The 24,965-nt window shown below is 44.7% G+C and overlaps 2 protein-coding genes across 2 annotated transcripts; one reads left to right on the plus strand and one right to left on the minus strand.

The window, feature by feature from the left end:
- Window positions 1-14,702: 14,702 nt before the first annotated feature.
- Window positions 14,703-16,007, minus strand: PtA15_4A707 (uncharacterized protein; the record flags this gene model as incomplete). The annotated part of the gene is made up of 3 exons (XM_053168618.1): window positions 14,703-14,888; window positions 14,987-15,394; window positions 16,005-16,007. 3 exons carry the CDS (start codon window positions 16,005-16,007, stop codon window positions 14,703-14,705), a joined length of 597 nt encoding a protein of 198 aa, XP_053019809.1.
- A 7,353-nt stretch (window positions 16,008-23,360) lies between these two features.
- Window positions 23,361-23,755, plus strand: PtA15_4A708 (uncharacterized protein; the record flags this gene model as incomplete). Its single annotated transcript, XM_053168619.1, has 2 exons — window positions 23,361-23,620; window positions 23,647-23,755. The coding sequence occupies 2 exons, from the start codon at window positions 23,361-23,363 to the stop codon at window positions 23,753-23,755; spliced, it is 369 nt and encodes a 122-aa protein (XP_053019810.1).
- Between the last annotated feature and the right edge of the window lie 1,210 nt (window positions 23,756-24,965).

Consider the following 24,965-nt stretch of genomic DNA (forward strand, 5'->3'; position numbering starts at 1 on the left):
ACCAGCTCCAACAACTCAGCTCAACCAGCTCCACCTCCCATGATAAATCAGCTCATCCAGCTCTGTTGGCACACCAAAACCCAGCCCACTCAGCTCACTTTTTCACTGCAATCCAGCTCAACCAGCTCCATGCATCACTGCCATCCAGCTCAACCAGCTCCATGGCACCCTGCCGTCCAGCTCAACCAGCTCCATGGCTCACTGACAGCCAGCTCAACCAGCTCCGCTTCCCACTGACAGCTCAACCAGCTCCTCTTCCCACTGAAATCCAGCTCATCCAGCTCCATGGCTGACTGCTGTCCAGCTCAACCAGCTCCATGACTTGCTGTGGTCCAGCTCAACCAGCTCACCCAGCTCCTTGCATCACTGCCATCCAGCTCCACCAGCTCCATGGCTCACTGCCATCAAGCTCAACCAGCTCCTTGGCTCACTGACAGCCAGCTCAACCAGCTCCTTTTCCCACTGACAGCCAGCTCAACCAGCTCCTCTTCCCACTGACAGCCAGCTCAACCAGCTCCTCTTCCCACTGACATCCAGCTCAACCAGCTCAACCAGCTCCTTGCATCACTGCCATCCAGCTCAACCAGCTCCATGGCTCACTGCTTTCCAGCTCAACCAGCTCCTCTTCCCACTGACAGCCAGCTCAACCAGCTCCTATTCCCACTGAAATCCAGCTCAAACAGCTCCTCTTCCCACAGACAGCCAGCTCAACCAGCTACTCTTCCCACTGAAATCCAGCTCAACCAGCTCCCTCCCACTGACAGCCAGCTCAACCAGCTCTCATTCCCACTCACATCCAGCTCAACCAGCTCAACCAGCTCCTCTTCCCACTGACATCCAGCTCATCCAGCTTAACCAGCTCCTTGTATCACTGCCATCCAGCTCAACCAGCTCCATGGCTACTGCTGTCCAGCTCAACCAGCTCAAACAGCTGGACAGCCCACTTCCATCCAGCTCAACCAGCTCCATGAATTGCTGTGGTCCAGCTCAACCAGCTCACCCAGCTCCTTGCATCACTGCCATCCAGCTCAACCAGCTCCATGGCTCACTGCTTTCCAGCTAAACCAGCTCCATGACTTGCTGTGGTCCAGCTCAACCAGCTCACCCAGCTCCTTGCATCACTGCCATCCAGCTCAACCAGCTCCATGGCTCACTGTTGTCCAGCTAAACCAGCTCCATGGATCACTGCCATGCAGCTCAACCAGCTCAACCAGCTCCGTGTTTTGCTGCCATCCAGCTCAAAAAGCCATATGGCTCACTGCCTTCCAACTCAACCAAATCCTCTGCCTACTAACAGTCAGCTCAACCAGCTCATCTTTCAGCTCCTCCAGCTCCATCAACCCAGCTCAACCAGCTCCACCTCCCAGGATAAATCAGCTTCTCCAGCTTTGTTGGCACAACAAAAACCAGCTCATCTAGCTCCCTCTCTCATTGGAATCCAGCTCAACCAGCTCCTCTTCTCACTGACAGCCAGCTCAACCAGCTCCTCTCCCTACTGAAAGTCAGCTCAAACAGCTCAACCAGCTCCTTGAATCACTGGCATCCAGCTCCACCAGCTCCTCTTTTCACTGAGAGCCAGCTCATCCAGCTTCCAACTGATAGCCAGCTCAACCAGCTCCTTGCATCACTGCCATCCAGCTCAACCAGCTCCCTGTTCCCAATCCAGCCCAAAAAGCTCAACCATCTTCATTCCTCACTTGCAGCAAGCTAACTCAATCAGCTTTAGCCTTGACATTGAATTTAACATCTAAGATTGTTAGTGGTACTAGTAACAACAGATCATGGGCCCTGGACCGTATCATAACCTTCCAGAATTTTGATGTGTTACTTGGATTATGTCACTAGGAACACATTAACCACTGGATAACAAGATAAAGAGGGGCAAATGGCCCCCTCTGGCTGATATATTTGCTAATATCACCTTCACGTGGGCAGATATTGTGAAGGAAGTTAAAAAGCTTATTGATTGAGATGCAATATAGTAATGCACTTCCATTATGGTTATTGGTAAGTCTAAAGGGGCCCAAGTTTGTTACACTACCATTAAGTTACTGATAAACATATTGTATATACCCACCGTGGCATTGCTACCAGCCACCTCCGCCAGATACTTAGCCCTTTTACACCAAGCTGAACCAGATCACTAAACTCCCTGGATGACTGCCATCCAAAATTTCCAGAACCTTTCCTCACTACCAGGAGAATAAATTCAGCTCCTCTTCCCTATATAAATAATTTCAGCCATCCTAGAGGGTGATTGAAATAAAATCCATCTGGATGAGCTCTCCCTCCAGGTATAATGTTAAATTGAACAATAAAATTCTCAGTATGTTTAAATTGGCCCAGTTGATCCAGGTCTCAGTCTTCACTGATTACACTCAAGTTTTCTGGAATATAAGCCCCTCCATTAGATAGAGATTCACCTTGCTTCGTGTAAAATGATTACTTAAAAGAATTATATGAATCCCACTTTCCCACTTCTCATTCCTTCTCCTTAGCCCATGTGGAAATCCCAGAGAAAGCATATATTTCAAATTAACCAACCAATCTAAAATATGTTTCTCACCCAATTAATTTATACTTGTTTTTATGCAGACCAATATAATTTCTATTGGGTCTTTGTATCTAATTTTTTTTTGGTGTATGGGTAGTTTGACTGAAATTTTTTATTCTAACAACCACAAAATCAATCACAATCAAATGTTTCACCAATTTTGTTTAGATAAAAAATCCACATTAATACAAATTTCATGTATGGAAACACCTTTGCAAGAATATTCCTTATGCAAATCAGTGGGAGCCTTTGCCATTTTTTGACATGAAATAAGAAAAACATCAGGATTTATCTTTATTAATCTGGGTGGTGCATTCTGAGATGAAAATGAAATAGTATGGGATAACTCTATACATCATCATCATCATCATCATCATTATCATCATCATCATCATCATTATCATCATCATCATCATCATCATCATCATCATCATCATCATCATCACCACCATCATCATCATCATCAACTTCATGATCATCTTCATCATCTTCATCATCACTCTCCTCTTCATGATTTTCTTCCATTGTCACTGATTTTCTGGTTAGTTTTTCCCACAATCTCTTATTCTTCATGATAACTTGATCCCATTGAGCTTTAACTTCCGAATCCTGGTCTGGATAATCAATCCATTGTTGACTCCAGTTCAACACTTGAATACAGCAAGTGTTCCACATCATCCATCGTCGGCAATATCGCTTTGCAAGGTTTGAAACTACTGAGTGCAGCACTGCCTCTTGAATATTTTTCTCTGTGCAAATATTGACCAAACGCTGCTGAATATCTGAAGGACCATCAAGTTCCTGATTGCCTATATTGATCAAGAATGGTCAATCATAATAAAACAGTAATTATTTTGGTCAATACTTACAGATCTGCAACACTTCAAAGATGGTCTCCAAATTACCTGCCATCTCAATGGCCCATTTCAACGCCTGTCTTGCTTCCCGGGATATACAACGCAATTCATCCTCACAATTTCTTACAGTGAGATAGGCCTGAATTCCTTTCTGAGTATCCAATTCAACAGCCCAAGGTTCATTTGGGTGATCAAGCAAACTGATATTCCAGAATGGATCATTGATTCCAAAAGATTTAACGTTGTCAAATGTTGGTGTTGGTAAATCTTCTTCTGGGGTGAAATCCGAGTTATAATTGGCAGCTCGGTGATTATATGAAATCCATTTATTCTTCAAAAGCTTCATTTTGGTATTCATCTGCTTCTTGAAGCGTCCTTGTACACGTGTTCCTGCTCAAATAACTAGTTATCAGATACTGGCTGAATATTGAATGTTATATGCAAGCAATTATCTAGGTATTTACTGACCTGATCCTCGCTGATCCCATTTCTTCTGCAACTCAATCACTCCAACCCTTGCTTCGTAAAGCTTTGACTTGCTGATTTTGACTTTCATCAAGGCTTTAGCTTCTCCACCTGCATTATTCATTAGTTTTAAGTGACATGGTCATCAGTAACTGATTTTTTCACATGGGAGAGGTTGCTTACTGGAAACACCAGGCAAATTTCGAAAACATTCCAATCCAAGCTGACAAATGATCCTCTCAATCTCTCCTTCCAAAAACAAAAGTGTATTGGGACCCTGTTCCATCTGTAATATCTGAGCTTCAGTCCGATTCCTCCGCCTAGTCTGTCCTATCTCAACAATCTCTTGCCTAGTCAAGAATCACATGTTAGTATTTTTTTGATCCAGATTTCAGAACAAGAGATATACACTTTACTCACTGTGCTTCCCGGAGTTTGTCCTCCAAAAAGACAAGCTCTTCCATTTGTTTCTTCATTTGTAACTCGGTTTCATTCTCCATTGCTCCTAGTTGCATTTCCCTCTGTCGATCCCATTGTCCACTCAAATATGATATTGTGTGACCAGATGATTGCTCAACCTCTACGAGAATCTTCTGTGATTCTATCAAAAGATTTTCAATCTTTATTCCCCTTTCAAAAAGCAGACGGACTAGAAAGTCTTCATCAGCTTTATTTCACTCTATAATAACCAAATGAATAAACCCACAGGCTGACATGTTTCCATTCTCATTGTGATGAATCAATTGAAGATCAATGGAACAAAGCCGGTGGTTCTTTGTGCAGTAGCAAAGTTGGCTGATTAAAGGTGACAAGGAGGCCCACAAACGTTCCATTCCCTCGCCATCAGACATTCCCCAGCCTTCATTTAATCTAGGGTTGTATCGTAGCTGGCAAGTCCATTCGTGCACATATGCGTGGAAAACACTGGTTCCAAAGCTGAGCAGATTTGATTCCCTCTCTTCAGCAAATTGATCTCGCTTTTTTGTGGGATGAAATGAAAATAAATCAGTGATCTTAAAATTTTCCATACATATTAAAATGCACAAAAACTTACTCGAATTATTCCCTTCTCAAGATTGCAGCCAATATCATACAAGAATCCCGTTTTCTTGCTTTCTCCATTCACTTCTTTTGTAAGCTGCATCATATGATTAATCATAGTCAAGGGGAAGTGAGATCTGGTGGAAAAAAAATATTTTTTTCTTTGGTTATTTTGTATTTATTTAATACTAGTTAGTCCAAAAAGATATAAATCACATACTTTTCACCACTCTTTTCAATGTTAATCATCTTTATAAGTTGATCATGGCGGCAAGGCATCCCAAATAGTCCAGTATCATCACATCCCTTCCAGGTGCTTGCATTTCTGGTATCGGCAGCAGCTGTGTGTTGCTCAGTACACCGGTCCTAAAATATTCCATAAAAAGTTAAAACCAATGTCAGTGTTTTGTATGTTTGGTTCCAAAATATCAGCTCACAGTGGCTTCCAATGTTGAGCTTGGCTGAATATTTTCCAGTAGATCTACCATGCTAGATACCTCTGATGGTGGAATAAAAAGGCTTGGGGTCTTGAGGCTTTCGGAGATCTCAACACTTGCTTTGAGGTGCCTCCGGTGTTGGAAGTTACCATCCATGCACAAAATATAATCAGGCTCATCTTCCCTTTTTCCAACCACTTCAGGTCCATAGCACTTTGGACAAATATCAGCAATTTTGTCCATTGGACTCATATTCATCACCTCTTCTACTAAATCCTTCTTTCTGCAAAGCATTTCCCGATAAGCATCAACTGCAGAAGACAATGGCTTCCTCCATTCACGTGTCTAAATAAAAATTGTATTCTTTTTAGCATAAATGCATTGTTTTCCCAAATTAATATCACTCACACTAAATGATCCTTCTGAATCGTTGGTCTTGGGGGGAACCAATACAAGAGGGTTGTTTGAATCCAAAAATTCATCAAGAGCTTCAGAGAAGGGTTGCATTGCTACCGCACAATGTTTCCAAAGTATATGGTGTAGTTGTAGAAGACGAATTGAGAATGCTGTCCTGGGAAATCTTGGACTTGCACCTATGTACCCCATCTGAATAAGCCTCACTTGATCTGGTTGGCATTCACAGAATCTGACTTGTGACTCTTTACGTGCTGAAATATTGATTTAATCAACATATGCTTTTGGAAGGGCAGCAAAAAATCAACAGAAGAGCTCAACTTAAAATATCTACAAGCACCACTTGCCGTTCTCGGTTTTCTGGACATTCACATTCAGGTTTCCAGTCTTTATTCCATTTTTCAACATCTCCCCAGCTTGATGTTTTTGCAGAACAGTTGTAAAACCATGAGAACATTTGACTATACACCTCTTCCCACTGTTTTGCATCCAGTTCACGTTTACGCTTGTTACGTTCACTTTGCAGATAGTCAATCAAACCTTGAACTTGTGGGTCATTTGGGTTGGGATTGATATCGTGGTCAATGGGCAAGTTTTCAGGATGTTGGATTGGGTTTTGGACTCGATTTTGATGAGCAGAGCCTGAGGTTTGGGAATTCCCAGTTGTAGGCAGCTGCATCAAATTCATGAATTGGTGACTTGCTCGGTTGGTTTCTTCAGAAAATGCCACTCCTTTGCTAGTCTTTGGCTTCCTACATCTCTTCCGCTTGTTCTTTCCTCCGTCACCCTCAAAGCCCCGCATTTTCTATCCCGGTTACCTGATAATAATTATCTGGTGCGTTATCAGCTTATACCAAGTGAGTTTGAAAAGATTTGACAAGTACCATACCTTCTGTTGTAAATGTCTTCCAAGCTGAAAGTTGTGGATATTGTGTTATGTAGTTTTGGGAGTTTGCAATCAGGTGAAGTGCCCCTGACACAGAGACACTCGCCCCAAGTTTGCCCTTTGAATGGGCTTGGGCCTTTGATGTTTCAGGATATCCTGGCTCAAAACACTTCGATCCTCACCCTCAAAACACTTCAATCCTCACCCTTGCCTTCCACCAGGCTTGGTACAATTGCAACATCGTGTAAAACATGCATGCACGTCCGCTGTCCAAAAACAAGGCCCAAGATATTATGTTTCCTTTTTCTTTTATCCTGACTATGTTTTTCTATGTTTAGGGCCTTGCCCATTTTGGCTCGGCCTTCACCTGTTTGCTGTTTGTAATTGTCTCACGTTGGTTGTGAATTGGCTGAATCTTAGAACTTATGTACTGAAGCACGTCAATGACGAAACATTCATCATTTAGTTGCATTTTAAAGAGGAAGTTACATAACTGGCCTAAACATGTGATAAAACAATGTTATAATGAAGTGGGAGAGAGGATACAAGAAAGATTGATGCCATATTTTGGTTCCCTCCACCCAGAATCAAACTTCATGAGAGATGGAAGGAATTGGCTGGCTCTTTTATGGCAATGGTCCCCTTTTCAGCAGCTATTCTTGACTCAAATACTTGGGAAGCTAAAGTACTAGAGATTTTGACGTATCCATAATTGAGTATGTCTCAATTCATTGCTGGTGTTTGAAAGCTGGTACTTACATTAACACATGTCATAACGGAAGGGGCGCTTTGAGCCGAATTGTATAGCTGACGCTGGCACCGTAAACTTCTAACAGAGTCGGAAGCAAGAGTGCATTAAAGCGCCGGACGACCTGTTCGCGTGAAGTTGATTGAAGCATTTCACTTCGATGAGCAATGGCTGCTTCTTTGTTTGACTCCTTAATTTGTGACGAAGAGCTGTAGGCGAGAGCAGCCAGTTCCCTGGCTGAAATATCAGGCTTGACGTCTTCGTCCATCGCGGATCGGACACCAGGAAAAGAATTGGTTGTTTCATTGAGTGGCGCGGGTGCCTCTGGAACACTGGTCGAGGCGTCTTCTTCATCTTTCATCGCAACATTTTCCTGCGGGGTTGTCGGCTTTTTGGCGAGTTTCGAATCAAAAATACCACCTGAAAAAGCCCCTGTTTCAGCTGGAAAGAAGTATGATAGAGAGAATTTCAACACTAAGACAATGAGCTTACTTTTCGGCAGAGGGGGTAGAACTTCAACAAAAAGATTGATTGCTTGTTGAATTTGACTAAGGAAAAAACAAAATGTTAATAAGTTGCATCACTGCGTAAGGGTACTAAGGAGAGTTTTTGGAAACAGAAACCTACTTCCTATCTTTCTGCATCAAAGCTTGGGTGATAACCGAGGAGTTGCTGGTCAGCTCGAGAGCAAGATCGTGTTCGTCAGGAATCTCCGGAGGAGTCTGCCCAACCAATATGCCATAAACTGTATCAGCAAGACCAGCATCCAGGAGATTGGTCGCTACTTCGGGACTACTCCTGCCGATATTGGTAAATGATTTGAGGATCGCCGAGAAGGTATTGTCGCTGATCTTGGTTCCACCGACAGGCGACAGGAGAGCAGTCAGAGACAATAAGACATCCGGCGTTAGCAATTGCAGGAGCTTATCGGGATGATGCCGGTAAGAGTCGGTGACGCGGGTGATAGCAAGGACAGCTTGTTCCGAAACTCTTTGATCTGAGTACAATAATATTTTGCGTAGGATGGGGAATACGTCTCTGATCATTTCGAAACTTTCACTAGATATCGAGCTACATCAATTTGCAGCTGCTGTGACGGCCGTACGTTGGACATTTGTAGAGAAAAAGTCGAGATACTGCAGGAGTGCTGTCAGCCCCCCTTCCCAAACAATCGATGAGGGCAACTCTTCCGAGATTTTCTCAAGGGTCTGGAAGGCAAAAGGAAATAGGGTGAGTAAAAGGGAGAAGTGTGTAATATAGCTGGGGAAAATCAACATACACTCAGAGACTGTTCTGCCAAGTCAATGAAATTTATCTCCAAGAGTTTTGCGCAGAGAACTGGTACGGCCCCATGATGAACAACGGTATGTGCACTGCCGGGTAACGCTTCCATCAAGTTGGCCAGACAGCGGGAGGCTAATAACATCTGTTCAACTTCGGTACCCAAGCTAGGATGATCGCACGAGCTTGAGCTACTACCAGTGGCTGTGAGGGCGGCGACCAGGGCGACTTCGTCTTCTTCATCTTTGGATTCATGATGGTCGCTTTCTCCACGCAGGATGGCCACTAGTTCGCGGGCAAAGGAGTCTGTTTGGAAGTAGCCAGCTAGAGTATCTTCAGTACTGACTGCCAATATTTCAACGAGCTCTTGCAAGGCTACCAATCGACTGGTGGATGATCCGGAGCCTCGGGCCTTGAGGGATTGAAGGATATTCTTGAGACAATGGGTGAACCCGGCCATGATCCCACCTAGACCGCGCAAGCCACTGATACCCATGGCATCTAATCCGGCAAGAGTCCCTGTAATGAGAGGATCAGTCAAGGCCGGAACGTTGCGATGTAGTCAAGGAACGATGGATGGATGCTACTGCTGCCGTGACGACCAAGCGAAGACGGAACTTGAAGGAGGTCCTTGTTGAGCAAGCTCGATGTTGTAGAGATGTGTGATTTGGATCGTGAACCTCCAGCGGTGACATTTGATAATTTGGTCTTGATGGAAGAGTGCAAGCCCGACGGGGTTGATTGGGCAAGACAATGGAGGACTTCCCGTGCGATCTGGGAGTCTCGCAGATGTCAATATAGATCCTCACGCCTTCTTGCCAAAATATAGAATTGTAATTGTCCGGCAACTTGGCCAAGCGGAGTTCAACCATCTCAAGGGCATACATCACGAGTGAATTCACACTAAGACAATGATCTTACTTTTCGGCAGAGGGGGTAGAACTTCAACAACAAGATGATCAATTGTTTGTTGGTTTTGACTAAAATAAGTTACATCGCTGTGTAAGGGTACTAAGGCCAGATTTTGGAAATAGAAAGATACTTCCAATCTTCCCACATCAAAGCTTGGGTGATAATCCAGCAGTTCCTGGTCAGGTGTAGAGCAAGCTAGTTTTCATTGGGAATCTCCGGAGGAGCCTGCCCAACCTCCTCCATAGAAGGTATTGGCAAGACCAGCATCCAGGAGATTTGTCAGAACTTTTGGGCTACTTCTGCCATTGGAGAATGATTTGAGGATTATCAAGATTATGCTGTTGCTGATATTTGTTCTGCCAACCAGAAACAGGAGAGCAGTTGGAGACAATAAGACTTCTGGTGTTAGCAGCTGCTGGAGCTTATCATGATGATACTGGTAAGAGTTAGTGACGTGGATAAGAGCATGGTCAGCCTCTCTGGAAACTCTTGGTTCTGAGTAAAATAAGAATTGCATAGGATTGGCCATAAATCTCTGACCATTTCAAAGATGGATTTACTACACCTGCCTTGATCTCACTATAAATCACTAGTCTGGTGCAGCTCTTCCAAAATAAAACATTCTGTTTTCAGACTTGTGGGATGCTTATTTTTGGAACTATGATTAATAATGAAATAAATGAAGGGAAATCAATTGGCTATATTGGATAAGATGGATACAAATATTCTAATAATCAAGTTTCAAGTGGGTGGCTGGGCAGTCTGAGCGCTTGGGAACATTCATGATTCTTTCGCCTCCTGGATGGGAGTTGATCCAATGCTCACTGAAGTCTAGGACAAGGTACTTAGCAAGATCATAACAAGAGACACGGACTGGGTTGAAGCCACTTGAGGAAAAGAAAGCCGAATTTATGAGAGAGCAGATATACGTGTTTGTTCTCTTCCAAACTGGCTCAATAATGTCGTCAATCAAAGGGGGCTGCAGCAAGTTCACCTTTGCCACTATTGAAACAAAAAGGAAAGCCTTGGATGCTGAGATAAATGAGCGGTCAGAGGGAGTGAGTAAAAGCCCCCGAATTCCAGCCACACAGAATGAAGTGATGAGTTGAAAAGAAGGTCTAGATGTATGTTCAGATGGTAGCTTCGCCCATTGTTCTGCGTAAGTATGTGACACTGTTTCCAATCGATGCATTTTACAGCAACCTTTGAGGATAGCATAAGCAAGCAGCATTTGATGGATGGTCTCGACCAACTTGTCCAGTGATAAGAAACTCATTTTGAGTTCTTTTGATTTAGATGAGATCTGAAAACCATTGGTGATGCATTGAATAAAATATTTGATGATTGAAATTTCAGGTTCAAGGTGATTTTCACCATCTTCTGGTGCAATGTAGACTGGGAGAGCATTGATGTCCTGGGAAATGAGTGAAATGGCCTGAAAGATAACTGATGCCCACTTCATCTGCATTGATTCTGAGGGGTGACAGAAGAGTTGAAAAATTGAAGAAAGCTCTGATCCAATGTTGTTGTTGGTTTCAATGTCTTCTTTCTGGCCTTCACTGGGAAATCTCCAAATGTCTGGTTTGAAGAATGGCTCATTTCGGTGAGGCGAAATTAAATCTGGACCTAATCAATCAAAATCAAATTCCATCAATAACTATGAATTTAAAATGTAATTTCAATAACTATGAATTTAAAATGTAATTGATGAAATTATGTTTACCCTCTAGTCTCAATTTCTTGAGCCATGATTTCATGGTGACATCAACACGATTGATACTGAGCCTTGAGGAAAGTTCACAACTGTACTCATTTAGTGGCTTCATTCTATGTGTACGAATGGAGTAAAGCTGATTAATAGATTCAAGTGCCATTTTTTAGCCACAAGAGCCAAGGGGCCTGGTGTAAATCTCGTGTATTGGGGCAAGCTCATTTCTGTATTTCATTGTGACTAGCTGGTTGGTAAGCAATTCTTGGGATCTAGGATTTGCATCATGCTGGTTTCTTTCATGATTTAAGTTGGTGTTAACAGGAGGTGTGCTTTCCGCATTTGATTGATGTTTTGGTGCCAAGTTTGACTGCTTTTGAACAGTTTTTTTCTTTTTGGGCTTTTTTGACTTGTGTGCAGAGGGATGAGTGCTGATGATTTTTGAAGAACAAGGATGGCATTGGGAATCTGACTGCTGGCAAATTTTTTTGACTGATTTGCAAGTACGCCCCAATACTTGCCTCCGCTTCCAAAGCAGTTCTGGTTTGCCAATTTTTACCTGATCATCTTGTGGTAATGGTCTTCCTTCAGTGACATCTGTGTGTAGCAAAATCAAGATATCAGATGCCAGAAACAAGGGAAATTAGATGGCTTTAGAGACTGACCTTTTGAGAGTTTATCAACAGCCTCAATTACCTGTCTGGTGAGATGGCAAACCTCTCGTGGAAGTTTTGAATTTTTCCAGACAAACTCTAGTTGCTTCCGTGCTGCCATCATGTTGTTCAGGAGCTCTTCTGCTGATAAAATTGATTTTTCAATTTCATCATCTGATTCAGACAGGTCACTTGAATCTTCACTTGAATCAGAGGTTTCAGATTTTGAGTCAGAATTGGAGTTGTTGCCTGTATTATCCCCTGGTACAGTAGAAAGAGATCAAAGTTCAACATCAAGGGATAGTTTGGGGAAGTAGAATTTTATTCTTACCAGTAGGATAAACTAAACATCTGACTTGTTGATCCCGCATTTCAAATCCTCCAAAAACAAGGTCTGATTCGGAAAGTGCAGTAACACATCCATCATACAATGGTTTGCTGATTTGAACTGAGAAGGCAAAACAGGTGAAGGGACTGTTGAGGGGTTGCACTGATTTGACGGTTTGGTGATAGAGGAGATTTGAGGCCCAGAACATATCAGTCCAACCATCTACTGCATTAAAATCAACCACAGTAGATATTCCTGGAAGAAAAAATTGGCCATATTCAATGTCATAGCCACCAGCTTTACTTGCAGGTTCCCCAGAAGCCTCCTCTATTCCACACCAGCCGCCATATGAGATTGGACCAACATCATTGTCTATGTGTGCTTGGTTGGAGAATTCACCCCATGTTGCAGTGAGATTTGATACAAAAGGAGTTGAATTTGAATTATTGAATTCCAGGTCACCAAAGCCAGGCACTTTAGCTTTTTGCATCTTCTCAACAGCTTGAAGAAATAAACCAGGGGCAAGTTTCTTAAATCTGCTTGCTATGATTGACTCAATCTTTGGTAGTTGAAGTATGAGATTCTTCCACTCCAAGTAATCTTCTTCAGTTTGTATGTTTGAAGGTGTGTAGGTGCCTGGTTTGAACATGGCAATATTAATATTTATGATGGAATTTTTTTTTAATCAATAACTAATGATTATGGGGACTTACCAGCATGTTCTGTGGGTTCATATCCCTTTCTCCAACCAAAACCCTTCATAATTCCAGTCAGGAAAGAGCTGTTTGTTTGGGTATTGTAGAATCGCCCAAGTTGCACAAGAGTAGTGGTTAAAAATTGAATATCTTTGAATTCTTGAGGTGTCATATCTGACCATTTTGTTTGTTTGACAAGAAGACCTAGTTCACGGTTGAGGTTTGTCAGTATTGCTGTTGGGGCTTTTGGATTGATCAGATGTTCTGCTTGTTCAAGGAATTTCTGGGTTTCATCAATTGAAGCAACTTCTGGGCATTTGATTTCTTCATGAGATGATATTTGATCTATACTTAAAGTCACACAATCTGCAATGATATCATTGGAAATGCACTGGCCAGTTTGAGGATTTCTTGTAATATTTTGTATGTAAAATTCACGCTTAGCTTGATTGTCTCTTGGTTTGAGGACGGATGTTGCTTGAATGCTGGGGTGGACTTCATTGAATGATGCCATTATAGAAATATGAAGGAGAGGAAGAGAAAAAAAATATGCTTGATGATTATGAGACTGAATATCATATATTTTTCAAGAAAACTTCACATAGTCTCGAACACAAAAAAAAATAGAAGTCTCATGATTCTTCTGGTTTGTTTCACACTTCACCCCAATGTGACACACATTTGCTTGCTAGCTTGGGGAATTCCACAATTGTGTAGTTTCACTGCCATGCTTTCCAAACTGGCTCTTATGTTTCAGACCCTTTCATGGAATTATGGATGTGGTACAAATTCAACTGGCCCATTGCGGGTATCAGGCCCTTTTGTTAAATATGTACTAGTGGATTACACATAATCCACCAGTATGTACAAATTAGATGAATTTCCTACTGGCGGATTGCATGTAATCCGCCAGTACGAAGTGTTTGAGAGCCTTCTTGTTATGCATTCGTACTGGCAGATTGCGTGCAATCCGCCAGTACGAATGCATTGATCCACTTAATTGTATGTATGCATTCGTGCTGGCGGATTGCGTGAAATTAGATGAATTTCCTACTGGCGGATTGCATGTCCGCCAGTACGAAGTGTCTGAGAGCCTTCTTGTTATGCATTCGTACTGGCAGATTGCGTGCAATCCGCCAGTACACCCGGGGAGTCCCTCCACGTGGGGCCCACCGCGAATCCACGTGGATCCCACGGTGAAGGGGTGCGCGAGGTCGGACCAGCGGCATCTGGTCCACACGCCCTCGTGGGCATCACCAAGCGCATCACGAGGGCACCTCGTGATGCCCCCGAGGATTCCACGAGTGCTTTCAGCTCTCCGTGGGCCCCCCGAGGACTCCTCGTGATACCGACAGAAAGGTCGGGCCCACGTGTACTTGATGCGTGGGCTCCCCAAGGAATCACCGTGATCCCGACCGAAGCGTCGGGCCCACAAATGGAAACACCGTCTCAACCCGTGGATTCCACGTGGCTCATTGGTGGGATCCACGGGTTCAGGTGGTCCGTTGTGGGTGGCGTGGCTTGGGTCACCGGTATGGAGCGGATTGAATCCGCCAGATCAAGATATAGCAGAATAAGGTACCACACGCTGCATTGCATTGGTGGTGGAGAGACAAGGATGACATAATGAAAAAAGAAACATTGAAAAAAGGGAGAAAAGAAAAAAAGAAAAAAAGTAAACATTGGAAAAAGGGAAAATAAAAACAAATACATTTATGATTCATCAGGAGGAGTTTGGATAATAGGGGAAGTCAACGGTGCCGGGCTGCTGGTTGAAGGGCAAGTATAGCCGGGAGATAAAGGCAACGGTGTCTGGGGTGGTCAAAAAGCCCTTGCCGCCGGTGAGGTCGCGCAGATCGTCGATCGCTTGACTGATGGAGATCAGAATTGGTGGTCCATGGGTGCAAGACTGTTAAGATGATCAAGATGGTTTTGAGTGAGTATACAGGGGAGAGAGAAGAAGTCAAAAGAAGGAGGGTTTGATGATGGTTTGTTTGAATGACCGACGGGGTAATTCAGACTTAGCATCCCAGTCATGGCCATCTGCTGGTGTTGATTTCCGAGGAGATAGAAGAGGGAGGGCGGTGCGGTGAGCAGGAAGGAGGAGGGGGCGATGGTGACAGTGGCGAGGGTGATGAGTGCGGCGAGGATGAGGAAGGAGGCGGAGAGCCAGGCGATGGCCCTGTGGCCGACGGTGAGTCCGTTAGTGAGGGTGACTTGGAGACAGGTGGCGGGGAGCCTGGAGTTGCTGTCAACGAGTTGGATGGTGAAGATGGCCTCGATGTTGGGGACGGACCAGGCGAGTGCGGGGATGGAGGGGATGGAGTACTGGCCAAGTTGATTGGTCCAAGATCTTTCGAAGTCCTCGAAATCCCTTTCCCCTTGCAAGGGCGCTTGCGTGGGACTTGTTGAATTCTGGAGGTGGGGAAACCTAACTGGCGGAGCAGTGAGACTGACAAATTGCAATCAACAGCCGGTTGGAATTTCAAGCCTGCTCAGCTGTTTTCCCAGGGGAATGACGTGGGGATCCCGTCAATCTGTGCTCTTGTCGGCTCCACCAGGAGCCCAGGGATGGCCGTGGAATCCTCGTCTGTGGGAACGACGAGGATATCCCGTTGAACAAAAATGAAGGTTCTCATTGGCTCCACCGGGAGCCCAAGGGCAGCCGTGGAATCCTTGTCGGTGGGAGCGACGGGAGTATCCTGTCGAACACATTTTTTGGTGTTGTCGGCTCCACCGTGAATTTATCACGAGGAGACCCGGGAGGGTGGAGACGACTGGGTATCCCGTTGTCTCCACCCATTTTCAACGGGTTGGTGATACCGATGGCGGGCACAGTGAAATCCACGTGGGTTTCACAAAGCTGGCTTCGCCCGTCGCATCCACAAACTTGCTTGCCAGGAAGTACCCCCGGCGTGTACGAATGCATTGATCCACTTAATTGTATGCATCCGTACTGGCGGATTGCACGCAATCCGCCAGTACAAATCGCCAGTACGAATCCGCCAGTACGAATGCATTGAACCATGTAATCATATGCATTTTGTGAAGCCCCGGCTTCCGCTTAAGGAAACAGCCACTCCTCCGGCTAATAAGTTAATGGCTTCAGCGTTCTCTTGTACACTTCTGACCGCTCTCGGTCTTCTATTCTTCGCTGCTCTTAGCCAAATACCCTAGTCTGTTGTTCGCCGCTCTCGGCCCGATATCCCTTATGCGAGCCGTTCGCGGCCATCTTGTATTATCTCTCTTCCTCTTGTAATTATCTCAGAGGATGTACATATAACATTAGTTTACCAAATCCAGCCCGGACTTCTCCAAGTCCGGCCTTCCTTTGTATCCTCTTGAACCCCTCACAAACTCGTCCAACGAGTCTCCTCTATTCTTATCTTCTCTCTGTCTCTTCCTATTGTCGAGCCGTCTCATCCTTTTCTCCCTGCAATGGATCAGCAACTAAGTTCGCTCGCATCTTTCCCGCTCTTGAAACCGGCGAGCATCACAAGTTGTACTGGCGGATTGCACGCAATCCGCCAGTACAAATGCACGGATCAATTCATTGCCACGAATGCATAGATCTATGATGCATTTGTAGGTGGTCCCCGACCTGAGCCCCGTGCTAGCCCCCGTTCCCGTGGCGACAGTAGTCCGGGAGGGACTTGATCACCATCCCTTTTCTGTTCTTATCTACAACCACCCTTTTGACCAAGACCGCAACAAAAACAATTACTCAATCGTCATGAACAAACCAGCAAGTGCCTCTCCCAATATCAACGACAAACAAGAGTTCTTAGAAATTAAAAGTGTGAGTTTCTATTTTATTGTCGTCCTGAGCATCAGCCACAAACCCGCATCGTTGTCTAACTTGTCCTGTTTCGACTCCATAGGTTTCACTTGAATGGAAACTTTCAAACTTGAAACATATATTATATTCTTCTAAAGGTGACACCAAGTCAAAGTGTTTTAAATCTGCTTTCTTCGGTCAAGGGAAATGGCAGGTGTTCTTCTACCCGTAAATTGTTTTTTTTATTAATTAATAAAAAATTCAAGAGGGCGAAAAGATCCTGAAGATTAACCTGCTTTGATCGTGTAATCCAGAAATTCCGGCCACAACCAGTATTGCTCCCTTTACCTATCTTGTCAACCAACACCCGAAGAATTCGAGAAAGCCGCTGTATATCAGTTGATGAAACACTTGCTCTTACCATCATCCGCTTCTAGCTCAAGCCTCAGTCGTAAGTTACTCACCTTGATTTTCCCTTTCTGAAACGACTAGCTGATTTACAATCTTCTCCAACTACATATCCTTCACTCGTCAATGATCTAGCAAATTCCACTCATCTCAAACCACTTGATCCAAACCAGGTACCATGGCAAAGGGAAGGACTCTTCAAGTTCACTTTTGAGGTATGTCTTTGTTCTAAGCTTGAAAGACTCGATTACCTCATTATGTGTCTAAGCAAAACCGGTTTGTTTGGACATGACACATTAAAGATCAAAAGTTTGGATTGTTGAACGACCTACAAAACCATGGAGTCCAATGACCATGCATTCAGTCATGAAGCTTGCAACAGGGGATGGGCACAATATTGGAGAAGAAACGATGCTTATTACTCCAATCCTTCTGTTGAGTTATTAATTTTAATCGGATGCCCCATCTCCTTTAAACCAACCTTCCATGTAGTTGGCGGGATAACCTTCATTTTTTTTCAATGATTTGGTTGTACTTACTTTGACTCTACATGCTTTTTCACCAATAGGCAAAGTACAATGATGCGTTTCTGATCTGCTGTACTATAGTTTACTCGTGAGTATTTGTTTCCTTCAATCATGCACCATCCCCTCTACTCTCCAGCGTGCAAGATGACCTGTTCAATACAAATTACTGAATTTATTCTCATTTCCCATTTACCTCGATTTTCGATCTGTTTTCACATCAGTCCAACCCCAACAGCCCCTCAACCAACCACTCAGACGATCAAGAAGCCCATGCCGTTGGGTCTCCTCGAAGCGTATTCCTCCCTCTTCAACGACCCATTGTATTCGGATATATGCTTTAAGATAATCCGTTGCCGCCGCCATCGCGATGGAACTTCCGAACAGAAAGGCAACTCTAATCTTGTTGTTTGTAGGTTGTATGCCAGCAAAAAGATTCTCATTCGACGAGGTGAATACTTTAGCACGATGTTTGGCTCTGGATTTTGGGACAGGATTTGTCATGTGTTGGCCGCGAGTTGGTTGGAGATCTATCCTGGCGATTTCGCCCAGCCGGCGACGTTAACGGTGTTGAAGGCCTTCAATGGCTTGATGGTCTAATTCAAAGGTTTTCCAAGTTCCTTCCGAGATTATTTCAAATTGAAGTTTTGCATTTGGGGTGTACATAAATATGTATTTTCAAGTCTTTTGTGTTAAATCTATTTATACAGTGAACTGCTGTGCTGTGTGCTGGAAAAACAGAACAGAATAAGTTGGCATTGATTGAATACATACAGCTCTTTCTTGTGCCACAGTAAGTATGCTGCATGCAGGTGTCAAGTGACCATATTTACAAGTATTGATGTAGTATTGAACTATACAGATGATAGTTTGGGTGGAAAATGTGTGTACATAGCCCCTGATGGAAATGAGTGTCGGTTTTTCCACCAATTGAATTTGAATGGCATTTCACCGACCAGCAACATCATTGATCTGACAACAGCAACAAGGCAAATACTTAAAGTTAAGATTCGTAAGTAGCATCAGACCACCAAATTTCAAATTCACACCAACTCCCAAATCAGAAGCTCATATACTCCCAAACCCTCATCAAAGAAATCACACATTTCTCAGATTCAATCATGGTTGTAACTTGTGCATCCCAACCAAATGAAAGGCGTCCAAACAGATCAAGATCAGGTGCAGCTGCAAACTGGGCTAGGCGAGGGCTACGTGGCCGCGGAGAAGGTGCTGGACGTGCTGGCCGAGGAGGAAGAAGTGGTGGTGCTGGGCGGGGTGGGGGAGCTAGACGTGGCGGTGGAGCAATGCATGGTAATTCAGGCCAACATTGGGAGGAAGAGGAAGAGGAAGATGAAGATGAAGATGAAGATGAAGATGGTAGCCATGGACAACATCGTCGGGGCCAAACGAGAAGCAAAACTGGCCCACCTGAAGACCTCACGCTTGAAAATTATGAAAGCCGTCTTAACCTTTGGAGCGAAAAACAACTGGGTGATGTTCTGGCACAACAAACTGAAAAAAGCAATTGAATTCCAACTGAAATCCAAGAAGCACTTCGATCCCACAAAAGGACGTACACAAAAATCAAGTTGATGCTGGCTTGTATTGGGAATGTCACCTCAAAAATGGTGAACTCTTTTCAGTAAGCTCAATTTTGTTTTTGTAAAACATATGAAACAACTTATTTCTGATCATTTGATGTTGTCATCAGGGGTGAAGATTGGCCATCTCGTAAAAAAAGTAACTGGAACCGTTTTGTGGCATATAGTAAAGAAAGTGCAGATACCCCAGGTGTGTTTTATTCACTTAAATATTGAGGAATCTAACTGAAATTAAAATTCAATTTTAGTTCCCCCAAGGGGGAGTCCCTTTGGATGGGATGAAAGGAATGGTCACCTTGGTGACGTTTGGTCTTGTCAAATGTCTGATGACGAAAGATTGGTGTTTGATGCAAGGATTTTTCGGCATTTCTCAAAAATACCAATTCCTCATGATGGGAAAGACGATGAAGATGAAGAAGATGAAGAAAATACAACAGTGATGGAAATTCTAACTGCAGAGGAAGACAAATTCTACAGACCACTCTATGAGAGACTGGTGAATCACACAAAGGTTGCAAGTCTTGTGCTGAAGGGTTCGGGAGGTGGAGTTGATTCTAGCCAAGAGGTTCAAGCACAAGTAATCAAACACATCACTCGAATCAATTCAGAGGTTAGTGATACAATTTTATTTCTTGAAAATCATATACCAATGCTAATGTAGCACAAATTTAAGCTTTACACAATGTCAAATGTCTACAACTTGACATACTACCTGATGACAGCCACCCGATTCACTGGAAGTGGTAGCTTTTGCAAAGAGTTGTCTAACGATCCCATAGAGGCTGGTCATTTTCAAATCGTCCATGTCAACAATCAATGAATTCATTCAATTTTAGGTTTTATTTCATTTAAATTCAATCTATTTTCTCATGGTTGCCTGTTTTTTTGAATCTTTCTCATCCACCATTTATCTCATTTAAAACCTTCTCATGATCAAACCCTTCTCTCAATCAACTCTTGGTCCAAATTGATCTCTTCTCATTAAAACACACAGTTCAACCTTTCTAGTTTTAGGAATAAAGATATTGAATATTCATAGTGTGCAATGGTCATGGGAAAATCAAACAAATTTTCATATTTATGTTGCATTATGCATTATCAAGAGATGAACTCACACTGCTTCTAGGGAAAGTAGGGTTGTTTAATGTGAGGTTTCAAGAGGTTTAATCTGAGGTTTGTGATCAGTTATGGTGTGATTCAGAACTGGGCAGGATACATTTATGTTGTTCAAAGTTGGTTTATGCATAAATCATAAATTGATCAATCCTTCTTTGCAGGGGATGACATGAGTTTGATTATGCAATCCCACTGATTTTTTTTATGAATTTGTGATTCAATTTTATGCATTATGAATTTATGATTTAATTTTATGCATGCATAAATGAACCATAATTGCACTTTTTGATGCAGCTGGTATATTTGGTGAACAATGGAGATAGGAGTTGAGTGGTGGTGTGTGATGGAGCTTGTAGAGGTGATTCATATATTCTTTATCTGAGTTGTGAAGAACCATGGAGCTGCTTTATCTGAGTTGTGAAGAACCATGGAGCTTATAAAGCTGAGTGGTAGGGATCCATGGTGAGCTGATTGATGTTGGATTTCAGAGCTGGTTGAGCCAATTTTTGTTGAGAAATTGAGGTAGGGAATCTTATTTTGAGTGGTCTGTGAGGCTTGCCACTTGGCAATGGAGCTGTTTGAGCTGGGTTGGTTGAGTGAGCTGGGGGGTGTGATGGAGCTGGATGGGCTAATATTTGGTTGGCTGTGGAGCTGGGTGAATTGATGTGTGGTAGGCATAGAGATGGGAAAAGCAGCTGGTATTATAGTGAGCCATGGGTCTGGGTGAGCTGGATGGAAGTGAGCCATAGAGCTGGGTGAGCTGACTTTCAGTGAAATGGGGAGCTGGGTGAGCTGGTTGAGCTCTGGGAGCTGGTTGAGCTCTGTGAGCTGGTTGAGCTCTGTGAGCTGGTTGAGCTCTGCGAGCTGGATGGCAGTGGGCCAAGGAGCTGTTTGAGCTAACTGAGAGTGAGAGGATGAGCTGTTTTAGCCAGTTGATCTGGATTCTAGTGGAAAGTGAGGTGAGCTGTTTGAGCTGGCTTCCAGTGAGTAGAAAAATTGGTTGAACTTGAGCTGGATTCCAGTGAAATTGAGAGCTGGGCAAGCTGGTTGAGCTGACTTTCAGTGTGAAGGGGAGCTGTTTGAGCTGGCTGTCAGTGAGATATGGAGCTGGTTGAGCTGGATGGCAGTTAAATGAGCAGCTGGTTCCGCTGGATGACAGTAAAATGGGGAGCTGGGTGAGCTGGATTGCATTGAAACAGGGAGCTGGGTGAGCTGGTTGAGCTGGATTTATTTTCAGTGAGCCATCTGGCTTGTTGAGCTGGATGGCAGCAAAATGGGGAGCTGGGTGAGCTGGTTGAACTGAATTCCAGTTAAATGGGGGAGCTGGTTGAGCTGGCTGAGCTGGATAGCAGTGAGCCATGGAGCTGGTTGAGCTGGACGGCAGAAAGTCATGAAGCTTGTTGAGCTGGATGGTAGTTTTACAAGGAGCTGGTTGAGCTGGTTGAGCTGAGCCTGGATGGCAGTGAAACCTGAAGCTTTGTGAGCTGGTTGAGCTGGGTTTCAGTGAGCCATGTAGCTTGTTGAGCTGGATAGCAGTGAAAAAGGGAGCTTGGTGAGCTGGTTGAGCTGGATGGTGTGAAAACAGGGAGCTGGTTGAGCTGAATGGAAGTGTAACAGTGAGCTGGGTGAGCTGGGTGGCACTGAAACAAGGAGCTGGGTGAGCTGGATGGCAGTGAAAAACAGATCTGGGTGAGCTGGATGGCAGTGAAAAACAGATCTGGGTGAGCTGGTTGAGCTGGATGGCGAGCCAAGGAGCTGGTTGAGCTGGTTGGGCTGGTTGAGCTGGATGGCAGTGAGCCATGGAGCTGGTTGAGCTGGTTGGGCTGGTTGAGCTGGATGGAAGTGGGCTGTTGAGATGGTTGAGCTGGTTGGGCTAGTCGAGCTGGATGGCAGTGAGCCATGAAGCTGGTTGAGCTGGTTGAGCTGGTTGAGCTCAATGGCAGGGACCCATGGAGCTGGTTGAGCTGGACAGCAGTGAGCCATGGAGCTGGTTGAGCTGGATGGCAGTGAGCCATGGAGCTGGATGAGCTGGTTGAGCTGGTTGAGCTGGTTGAGCTCAATGTCAAGGACCCATGAAGCTGGTTGAGCTGGACAGCAGTGAGCCATGGAGCTGGTTGAGCTGTATGGCAGCGATGGGAGGAGCTGGTTGAGCTGGTTGAGCTTGATGTCAGTAGGAAGAGGAGCTGGTTGAGCTGGCTGTCAGTGGGAAGAGGAGCTGGTTGAGATGGCTGTCTGTGGGAAGCGGAGCTGGTTCAGCTGGCTGTCAGTGAGCCATGGAGCTGGTGGAGCTGGATGGCAGTGAGCCATGGAGCTGGTGGAGCTGGATGGCAGTGATGCAAGGAGCTGGTTGAGCTGGATTGCAGTGAAAAAGTGAGCTGGGTGAGCTGGGTTTGGTTGTGCCAAGAGAGCTTGATGAGCTGATTTATCCTGGGAGGTGGAGCTGGTTGAGCTGAGTTGATGGAGCTGGAGGAGCTGACATATGCACATAAGAGCTGGTGGAGCTGGTCTTTGGTGCAGTGGAAAGAGCTGGCTGAGCTGAGCTGTCAGAGCTGGGTGGGACCAGCTCCACATGTTTTCCATTCTAAATGGAGGATGGGGACACATCTTCTTCCATTTGGAATGGTAAAATTTTGCAGCCAAAACTCACCTATCTGACCAGTTGTGCTGTTGTGGCTGCAAGTGCGGTCGCAGGGAAGCTGAAGATTTGCGGCCCAAACTCTTCCTCAGCCACTAGCTCACCTTCAGATCCAAATTGTTGATCAACCCAAGCTGACAAGAATTTCGTCTCCTTCGAAAGCAGAAGACCAGATGAGTGAGTGTTACCCAACTTCCCCGCCGTCTTCGGAGGCCCGTTGTTTTTTGCCCAAGCCGATAACATCAACACCAAGGGAGTCTATCCCAGCAAATATACCTATCACGACGACATTTCGCCAGAGGGAAGAGCAGCAGTTGTGATGGAGAACTACGACCGCTTGTTTGCTGAGACTGTACGGCACTTGTACCCCTCTACTTCCACGGGAACCCTTCCGGCTTACACGGACAAGAGCCATATCACCCGCGCCCAGCAGAGCCGGATGACCGAAACCGGTGTCATCCTCGTCGTTGGACATAAATTTGGCACTGGCTCGTCCCGCAAACAGGCCGCCACGGCGCTTAGAAACGCCGGGATCTCACTGGTGATTTCAGCCACTTTTGGCGAAATCTGGAAAAGAAAGTGATCACTATATTCTTGCTACTCAGTGGTCTTGGTGGCGATGCTAGATCCGGTCAACGTGGCAGAAGCTTCTTGGATGTTGTATGGTTGTGGCTCAAGGAGGGCATTGTAGTTGGATGGGAGCGCTGGAAGTAAGATGGGTGGATAATTGGCGTTTGTGATTCATGGAAATAAACCGGAAATGATTAGATTGCTGGAGCGTACATAGGGTTGGCGTTGCGATGGGGGAGAGTGACAAGGGCCCGGGCCTAGGTAATCAGTGCCATGTATGGGTGGGTGGGGGTCTGGTCGTTTGAGCAGCAGGGGAGTAGCAGGCGCGGCAGTATGTTCAGGATGACCGTTTGGGAGAGTGACTTGAAAGCTGGCTGGTTGAGTGGTCATTAGGTATGTGGGGTTAAGGTGCAAGCAATGGTAAGCCTTGGCGGGCAGTTGGTAGGGCTTGGGTAATTGTGATTGAGTCACGGGGAACGTTGGCTGGAGGATGCGTGCAGTATCTGGTATCCTGGGCCAAGGTGGCAGAAGGGTGAGATTGGGTGGTGGATAGCTGTTGAGCCCATGGTCAAGGTTGGGCGGCTATAAATAGGGGTATAGAGCCATGATGGTGATTTGCTCGGGCGACTCCCAGAGCTGTAATTCCAGCTGGGGGTTGCCTCACCCCCCTCTGCTGTTGCACTTGCGCAGTTTGAGGGTTAATTCTTGATGACCAACCCGCAGCAGTACTTAAGGCAGGCACCAGCATTACCTGCTGGGTTTTTGAGAGGCCATTACTGATTAGAATAAGTATAATCAGCATGTTCTTGCTATAATGAAGATTCCATTACTATATTCATCCCTCATCAATACATTTCTGTTTTGAGATGGCATATATGGCACCCAGGTGGTGGTGGGTGCAGGCACCCCCTTGAATTTTCACTAATTCATGACACCCACACCTACACCTAGCGCCTACCTCCAGGTACCTGCAAAAACAGACAGGTACCCACCCCAGTACCTGCCAACTGGTACCAAGTGCCATCCCCACTATGTAGGGGAGGTGTGTTGCACCCAGGTACCTGATGCAGGTGCAGGTATGTCCCTCAAATTTTATTCAGACTGGACACCTGCACCTGCACACAAAACAGATACCTCTGTACAGTAGGATAGGTACCTGCCAGCAGGTACCAGGTACCTACTTTTTCATCTCTATTTCCATTACACAAGTACCCCTATGTTTTTGATTGATTTTGCTTTAATTTCAATGATGTTATTTTGAGTGAGTTTCATTAATATTCTATACAGTTTTTATCACATTATTCACCATGGATTCACTAAGATTTCAGTGGCAAACATTGAAATTTCACAAAAA

Source organism: Puccinia triticina, chromosome 4A (genome assembly GCF_026914185.1).
Source record: "Puccinia triticina chromosome 4A, complete sequence".
NCBI classification, from domain to species: domain Eukaryota; kingdom Fungi; phylum Basidiomycota; class Pucciniomycetes; order Pucciniales; family Pucciniaceae; genus Puccinia; species Puccinia triticina.